This window comes from Diadema antillarum, unplaced genomic scaffold, assembly GCF_040938485.1.
Source record: "Diadema antillarum isolate AM-2024a unplaced genomic scaffold, OU_Dant_1.0 seq00000888_RagTag, whole genome shotgun sequence".
Taxonomy (NCBI): domain Eukaryota; kingdom Metazoa; phylum Echinodermata; class Echinoidea; order Diadematoida; family Diadematidae; genus Diadema; species Diadema antillarum.
In genome coordinates, this window is record NW_027271752.1 from 182252 (window position 1) to 191816 (window position 9565).

General features: G+C 41.5%; 1 protein-coding gene across 1 annotated transcript; it reads right to left on the reverse strand.

Moving 5' to 3' along the window:
* Positions 1-882: 882 nt before the first annotated feature.
* LOC139740851 (piggyBac transposable element-derived protein 4-like) lies at positions 883-2284 on the reverse strand. Its single transcript, XM_071651427.1, has one exon. It carries the CDS (start codon positions 2239-2241, stop codon positions 883-885), a length of 1359 nt encoding a protein of 452 aa, XP_071507528.1. The 5' UTR covers positions 2242-2284.
* Between the last annotated feature and the right edge of the window lie 7281 nt (positions 2285-9565).

Here is a 9565-nt window from a genome sequence, read left to right on the forward strand (position 1 = left end):
GAAAGGGACAGCATGGAAAACACCTGCTCTGCAGGCTCTCTTTATTGTAGCATTCCATACATCATAACTATACATGTACAATTGTGAATACAATGAACAAGTAAACAAGCTAACATTTCAAACTGGACCTAATACAAATTTATTGTCTAGCTTTTAGTTGAATTAATTTTTGAAGTGAACCTGAATAACTGAACAAGGTAAAAGAAAATAGGAAGTTAAATTCCTGCAGTGATTGCTCATATGTGAATTAGAACATTAGAAACATTACAAAACAGAGTAATGTGAAGTTTTTGTTTTCATGTTAGCAGTTTGATAAATTTTTCCTCAAGGAAGTCCAGTTTGAAATGTTACATTGCTTTTACAATGAATTACCATAAAAAATTTACAAACAGAAATGAAACGTTATTTGGTATCCTGACAGCACTGACAACTGAAAATCGATCACAGTGAGATGCCACTCTCAAACAAAACAGAACACTAAAACACTATCTACCACCCATATGCTGCAAACACATCACCACTTACACCTCATGCTCTCGCTGCTCTCTCCTGCACCATCTACCATCCATGATATGCAGCAAAGGATTTGCTGCACATCACCACTTCACACCTCACACAGAACGTTCGGGTCTCACAACGCCGCCTCTCTCTCTTGCACGCCTGGCACGCTCGCCGAGATGGTCCCTTCCCAAGAGCATGACCACCATGATTCTGGTCATCACGACCGTCATCATCATGGCTGCTGAGGAGAAGTTTTGCCAAACGCTTCCGGAACTCAAGCTGAGTCAGCGGTTTTGGGCGTCCACTTCTGGTTTCCCTCTGATGGGCCTCAGATTCATTCATGAGAATGAATGCATTAGCTACGGCCACATCAAAGAGAAACTAGAAGACATACACCCACCACCGCCGACTCGCACGGAAGGTTGGATACTCCGTCCTCAGCTGGTCAGCTCGGTCGACTCCTCTCATGAAGTTGTTATACTCACGGAGAGCGACAGGGCATGGGACCACCCTCTTAGTCCCATCTCGCTGCTTTCGATCAACAGTTGTCTGTGCTGTAGGATCATCGGCTGAAGAGAGCAGGTTCACAAGATGCTTGTCCTGCCAAGCATAGGCTGAAAGCTGGCCACGCTGGAGCACATTGAACTCACCCTGTACTTTCAGCCTAGGCTCGGCAAGTTCAGCATGTGGCAAACCTCGACGGTTGCGACGAACCGTCCCTCGAGCAAGGGTGCCCTTCTGCTGGAGGGTCTCAAACAGGTCAATCGTAGTGAAAAAATTGTCCATGTTCACCACATGATGTCTCCCCCGAAGCCGTTCAGTCATCTCAGTCACTACACGTGCTGCCAACCCTCTCTCACGCCCTCTTCTCTTCTCTTTCCCAACATACACCTGAAACTCATTGCAGTATCCATTCACAGGGTCAGCTCTCATCCACACCTTTATCCCATACTTCGTCGGCTTGCTTGGAATGTACTGGCGGAATCCGAGACGGCCACGGAAAGCAATCATGGCCTCATCAACTGAACAATTTTGGTGAGGATTGTATTGCTGCACACAGTTTGCCAAAACTTCATTCAACACCGGTCTAACCAAGTGCAGCTTGTCATGATTTGGATGTTCTTTTGGTCGGTGTTGAGTTCGATCATTAGCATGAAAATTCACGCTAATTCCTTCAAAACGTTTCCGAGACATGAACTTAGCGATACGGAGATGGCCAAAAACATCATCGGAGCTCCACATCCAGCGCATTTCTGGGAGAGGCATTATGCTGAGGTACAGCCGAATACCAAGGTAACACTTCATTTCTTCCACCGACACAGGCTGCCACCTAGGGAGATTTGGGTTGGCTTGCCGCTTTTGTGCAGCATACCGATTTGTCTCCTGGACCAAGTGCTGGATCAAAGTCAAAGGAAACAACAAGAAGAAAAAATCCAGCACTGTAGACGTTTCATTCAGTTTTGTTGTCGGTCCAGGTGGAGGTCCTGAAAAGGACCTTGCCAAAAAAGAATGCAGGTCTCTAGACCACTCCTGAGCGTCAGCTTGTGTGTCACTGTCAGTGTCACTCTCATCATCATCACCAATGACACCATCACCATCATCACTCGAACTTTCACCAACATCACTGTCATCATTAGAGTCATTCCCACCGATCTCATCCACCGCAAAACCCTCAAAATCACTCTCATCTTCGTCACTCAAACCAAACACATCAGCATACGATTCATACCTCGCAGACATATTGCAGCACAAAAATGAAATGGAGGTGGAAAAATAATAAAACACGAATACGATCGACAACAAAGGCAAATTACCGTAGAAAAAAATATACAGAATATCTTGCACCGAAATCTAAAAAGGAGAAGAAAAACTACAATGAGAAATACTACGATGAAAACACGAAGCTTGATGACGAAGGACGGAGCTGCTGCGGAGACACTTACGGTAGGTAGAAACGAGTACAGTAGGCTACACGAAAAGTACGATGGTCACACACACACAACGACGTTCAATCAATCAACCGACATTCGAACAAAAACTCACCTCCAAATTGCTGCAAACGAAATAATCACGCAACAAAAAATGGAACACAACACGATCAGATGTACGGCTGTACTCTGAAAATAAAGGGATAGAGTGAAATGAAAGCAAAAGAGAGAAAAATGAGAGAAATGGACGAAACCCTACAGAACTTATGTCACACTAACGTAATGCGACACAGCAATACCTTCGTAACCACAGTGAGTAAACAGGTATCGGGCAACAAGTCTCAACTGCTATCGATAACACGATACCGCGCGTAGGAAATCACTGCCGTTGCTGGAGCAACAAAGATGCATGCGCGCTGTAAACATGAATATTGATTAGTTTCTCAGCAGGCTCGAACCCCTGGTAGGTGTTTTGGCCAATAAGAGGCATTCTAAAATAGATTTCTATGCATAGATTATTTTTCAGAGTCCCAGTAACGATCTCTGTGATTGGCTAAAATCATTCTACAGCTCCTGGCCAAGTCTCAGGTCATAGGACGCCCTCTTTTGGTCATAAATAATAAAACCCACGAAATATGTGGGATGTGACGGGGATGGGTTAACAGTTGACAACCAGCTACATGAACCAGTAACAGATTTACTCCATTGGGAAACCACATTTTCACTACACCTGCATGTTTTTGTTTTGTTTTGTTTTTGTTTTATTGTTTTTTAACACCCATTTTGGCCAGCCGCTGTCCAGCAGGCTCTTATGCTACAATGTTATTGCAATCCCTGACAGGTTTTAATACCTGGGTTTGCATCCATGGCACCCACACACAAACTACCGATACTGGAAGTTAATTAACTTGTATAATGCAGAGTACACAGAAAGTCGCTTGCCAAAGAAATGCTTTTCTCTTGCCCATAGGAACATGAGGCCCATTTACACTTGCTTGGAAAAATCGCAATTTTTCTAAAATCGGGACATTTGGGTGCAAGTTGCTAAGCAACTACACCCAAACGCCCTCGAAACATCGCCAGAAAAATCGCCAACCGGAGTGCGATTTTTTGAAACATCGCGAAGTTTGAGGCGAAGGTAGCGAGTGTAAACCCAAGCTGCAGAAATATCGCGATTTTTCATCACGTGACTTTCGGAATCGGATTGCACCGGGAGTTTACGCGCGCTCCCGATCCCTCTTTGGGACGTGTATAAGAGAGTACGTCGGTCATTGGCCAGAGTACTAAGTACGCGGTACAGTGTACAAGTCTAAACAGCCGATCCTCGATCGGCTCGTGGTCTCTCACCTCACTCTCCCTGATGAAACTATACGTGAAAACTACTACTAGTAGCAAACCTGAAGTTCTCAAACCACGTATCATCACCCCCATGCATGACGACTTAACAAAATAATGTTCTCCCAGAAATGCGTTGATTGTGGGAGTGCCCATACTGCTCTCGATATACGTTGTTTGTGGAATACAGGAGTACGTAACAAGTGTGAGTTCTTGCTGTCGCTTGATAAAATACCAGTCCTAACAAGTCCTACTTCTCATGCACTTTCGTCATATCGGCGAAATTTCATGATCCTCCTGAATGCTGCTATCATCAACTTTTCCATACTTACACACCTACTACGTATGTGATCTAATAAAGCAAGCTATATAGTTTTACCGTAAGCAAACAGTGTCGAGAAGCACAAATTTATGTGTGCATTGGTGCATTGTACTGATAAAATGCCCTGGCTCAACGTTCCAACCAGCTAGCTGTGATCAAAATATACTGCACTGCAGTGAAAATGAACAGAATAGCGCACGCTTCCACTCCGCTACCGTGTTGAAAAGAGGTAAATTACGCATGCGCACTACCGACCAAAAAATCGCGATGTTTCGTGAAGCTCAAACTTCGCATGCTTTTGCGCAAGTGTAAACGGTGGACCCAAAATATCGCGATTTTAAAAATCGCGATGTTAGTAAGTGTAAATGCGGCTAAAGACAGAGGATCGCACAGAGGAAATGTTTTGATTATCTTGTGGCTCATGCTTGCGGTTCCTGAATGCCCAAATCAACATTCATGACGTTTTATGGGCTACAGCTGTCTTCTTTTTTTTTTTTTTTTTTTGGGGGGGGGGTGTTATTATTGTGGGAAGGTTGTGTGTGTGTGTGTGTGTGTGTGTGTGTGTGTGTGTGTAGGTGTGTGTGTGTGTGTGTGTGTGTGCATTTTTTTTTTTTGGGGGGGGGGGTTAATATGAGAATCCATATCGCCAGACCTTCTTTGTCGGTCACCAGTATCTCTTTGTGACGATTTTCAAACTAAAGTTTTCTTTAAAAATTCTGTGTGCTTTTGATTCTGTCATAATGGTGCAATAGAAATAAAAGTAAATGTATTCCCAGAGTTCATATTGCATGACTTTGAATTTCAGCGAAATCGATAAAGGAGTCATTATGTTACCATTATTGCCCATTTTAGTTACAACACATGACATGAAAGCTATGCAGTTTCTCTGTTGTGAGATTACATGCAGGTCAATACAGACTATTCGCTTGTAAGGACGAGGACAATTTCTCATTCTCTAGCACTGCCAAATGGTTGCAGTCCACTCATTACATCCACCTATTTTGATTTTCATGATATGGACACCAAGAACTCATGTCCCCACCCCCTCATCAGCCCAAATTTTGCCCTTGATTGTGCCATCCATCCTGGTATCAAGGAGGCTTTGAAATCCTTCACACATTCTTGATTCTGGTACTGAACATGCCAGAGAACCTGGTGAATTGCGAAATGTCTTCAAATAATGTCATCATGTTGCAGTCCATGTTTTCGGCATGAGTACTTACAAAGCCACACTGTAAGACTCGACCCTCAGTATCACGTCCATATTTAGAACATGGCTCTACCTATGAATTCTTCTCAGGATCACAATCTTGACGACAGTCCTTCAAGACAGCAAAAATCTTTGCACTAGCATATTTCAAATGAAGAATGCTATTTAGTTTGTGCAAATTACTTCTTTGTTCTTGTATATTTGAATCTTACAGTGTGCAGTATCCTAGTTATTACAAATGCAGTGCCAATTGCATAGGCCTACATGCTAGGTACTAGAAATGTTGCAAGTAATTACTGGTCTGGGAGAAAATCTTCACCAAGACTCTGTAATTACCATGGCACTGGCTATTGAAATTTGGTGAGCATGGTGAAAAGTGCCCTCTAGAGCACGAGTACGGGACAGGGCATGATGAAAGATACTCCTTCCATTTGCCTAATGGGCACTTAAGCAAGGGAATCATACTATGTACAGGCAAATGCTCATTCATGTTTACTTGCCTGACACTGAGTTTTTAGTTGTCCTTGGCAAGTGGATCAACGGATTTGTAACACCTAGTGGTGTACTGATCTTTAACCAATCAAATAAAAAAACAACATATTTTCGTCGATGTTTACAATGCATTGGTCATGAGTCATATGACAGAATAAAGAATTTCTCTTTCTATTTAGCTCAATTCTTGTCATGTACCATTCTTCCTTTGTCCATGTGTACAAACCACTAGTTTCATTCATATGTTTTGCAAATTTCCATCTCTAGAACCACCTTGATAAGAAAGAACAAAAAAACAAACAAGGCAAATGGAAATATTTTTGTGTAGCTTGCCTAAATTGTACACTGGCATAGAATCTAGGCAATAAATTCACACATGACAGTGCACTTCAAGGCCATCCTTACTAGTCATGCTGTCTCATATAATACACACAAATATTCTTGCGTAGGTTGGCTACATGCAATTTAGCAACACTAGTGAAGCACAGTAGTGTTTGATCATCACAAATACACACAAAAGACTAATTCAATAGGGCCTAAATATTCCCAGCCCAATAACAATCATGAAAACATGCATCATATTCTCTTTTGATACAATTTGTTTGCGTATGATCAAAATGCTTAGTTTTAAAACATTGACGAGAAATCTTTATTCAAAAAAGGTACGGAAATCAGTCGCATCTCTAGAGGGTGTTTGTTTCTCGATACCAAACAGTGGAAACTTGATCAGCAGTGAGGCACTTGCCACACATGATATTCATCCTGTCTAAGATTTGTAAGATTTTTATGAGAAATTCTTAGGTTCTCTTGAATGATATATGGGATTACTGACAAATGAGAAAGCTTGGGGGGAAATGTGAGTGCTCGCTGGGAAATGGGAGAGCTTGCAGATAGGAGCTGCACTGTGACACTGCTACCCGAGGTAAAACAGTGTACTCACAGCTAGTAGAGACTGGGACAGAGACTACACAATGGGTCCCCAGCATATTGTGGAAGTCTGGGCATTTATAATGAGAGTGCATCGAGTCAGCCAGTGAGGGAGCGCTCAGCAATCAAAACACATTCCTGCCACAATGTCCTTGACCTCAAACAGCTGATCTAGCCCAGAACTACCCAGGGAAAGGAACCCATTGCAGTGCTCACAAAAAAAGCTTTCACTAGCAGAGACATGTATGCTCGCTTCCAGAGACCAACAAATTGCAGATGCGATGACCTCAGTGACATTGTAGAATATATGCTGCTTTGTTGCCCAAAAATTTAAAAGATGTGTATCATTCATACGCTGAAAGATACTACTTCACAACAGGAATGGTATTCAATCATGAGTACATAATAATAGAGTAGATTAATATCAAATATAAGATACAGATAGTGTCTGGCATTACATTTTCCTCTACATACAGCCAACCTCATTAGCCTGCAATGAAAGAACCATGCAGCATGTCTTCAGTATTCTACTGAATAATTTTTCATTCATTTTCATTCAATTACATATTTTGAAATAATTGTGAATTGACAATTACCATGGATACTTCCTCTTTACTATATTATCTTCTCTATATTATTTGCACTATATTATTTGCACAATATCACAGCATCACAGCCATGCTGTATCAAACTGGCCATGGATGCAAATTGTGTAAGTGTATGATTTATCAAAAACATGAAGCATAGATTTTTTTGAAAGTGAAGTTACAAAATTCATGAACCTAACTTAATAGGACTTCTCAACAATTTTGTGAGTGGTTGGATATGCATTTATGGAGCACAGTACTGAACAGAGAAATGTATGCTTGCGTATTATCACATTCATGTCAGGTTCTGGTTGCGCGAAATTGTGTGAAATTTCCACAATACGAAAATGTCCATTCATTAAGATACTTTCCAATATAGGTGTCCATACTGAACTCCTCAGGCCAAACAAGGTTTGGAAAATTTTAAATGATAAAGCTTCACGTGCCTGGAAAACTCTTTAACTCATTCATTTCCTGGTAGATTAGAACAACAAAACCAGAATCTATTATTGTTCCCAAATATAGAAAAAGGCATGGAACAGACTGGGTATCAATCTGCTGATGAGCAAATTACCTTGAGCTATTCAACAAGCTGAATGCAGTTGGCTGACCTCAGGGTCAGTTGGCTTGTTCCAAAACATCATGGCTCAAGTGCTTGAACCAAAAGTCACTAACACACATATTGTTTTAGTTGCAAAGCCCTCTCATGTATACATTCAGAACTGAGAAAATTATTTAGGGTATGGTATTAACTCATGTAGAATCATGTATGATTGATACATTGTAACATGGTAGCATGCATTTTTGTTCTAAACCTGTACAGAATAAGTGCTGCTCACAACTCACTTCAGTTGCACAGCATATGCACTGACAGATTTTAGCATTGTAATATGCAAATTTCAACTACTCTAGCTATAAGATCAATGCCAACTTGCAATGAATCACAACTCTTAAACTATTAGCCTCTGCTCAATCACTTTGCATGTTTGTTTTGGTTTTGTTTATATTACTAATGCTATAATAAAAAAATGAACAGTTCATGTATGCACACACGTTCGTCACTGAATGGCTGACAGCCAAATTCAACATCTCCCTCCTTTCTGAACACAGATACAGCTGAAATGCCAAATGCATTACTCTGAGAAACATAAGTTTCCTATAATCCTATAAACAAATGCTACGAATAGAGTAACAAATCAAAACAAACCGTCAGGACAAGTCAATTACAAGAATATGTCCTTACTGTATAAGCTATTATTTTCGCGAGGGTTTAATTTTCGCGAATTTCGCAAATCACAGCTGGATCACGAATTTAACAACACGCAAAATTGTCTCCATGCACTTTGTTAATAGAGCATTAACGTAAGCATCGGCGTCAATTCGCGAAAACAACATCTCGTGAAAATTTCTGCGACCTCATCAATCGCGAAAATATCTTTACGCGAAAATACATTGTAGCAGCATATACAGTATTAAGAATGTGTCAAATACCTGGGAGATATTTCATACAAATGAGTATGCTGTCTTCTCCTTATACATCTGATACCCCGTTTGAAGTCCCCCGAAACACGGCACAACCTCCTTGTTCGTGCCAGACGATGGGGACTCTAAACGGTCACAGCACGAAGCATCTAGCACAAGTCTGGTGTGAGTCTGGCATGACGTCGTGCTAGACAGCCTAGCACGAGTCTAGTGTGCCGTGTTCATGCCAGATGAGGGTACTCTAAACGGTCTCAGCGTGAACACGGCACACACTTCCAGTGACCTGCGCTAATTGTGGCAGAGTGCGCATATGTGTGCACGAGAAACTGCTGCCTCTCTCTCGAGGAGAAACGCCTGCCCACTGGTTTCCACAGAAACGTATGCCGACCTTGCGCTAGACGACCAGGGGACTCTAAACAGGTCCCCCCCCCCCCCCAGTAGTATAAAAACCTTTTATTTTTGTCTGGCACGTCCTCCAAATGGGGCATAATTCCTCAAGTGCTACATGCACACGTAAAATACTTCTCTGCTGATTTTAAGTCATTAATGGATCAACACTGACCAGTATAATAATCACTGTGCAATCCTACTGCAAGACATAGAGTATCAACTTTCAGCTTTTATGCTACTGATGTTCACAGATTATATAGTATTACTGTACGTAAGCTTGGAATGGCAAATTTGATGGATTTAAGTTCAGCCATAAAATATGTTTTGTTTTTAAAACCTTTGACAGGGTGCCTGCCATTTCACTTCATTTACTGCAGGATCAGTATCATGT

Coding starts and splice junctions, on each gene's coding strand:
- LOC139740851 (XM_071651427.1), bottom strand. CDS start 2,241: ATGTCTGCGAGGTATGAATCGTATGCTGATGTGTTTGGTTTGAGTGAC.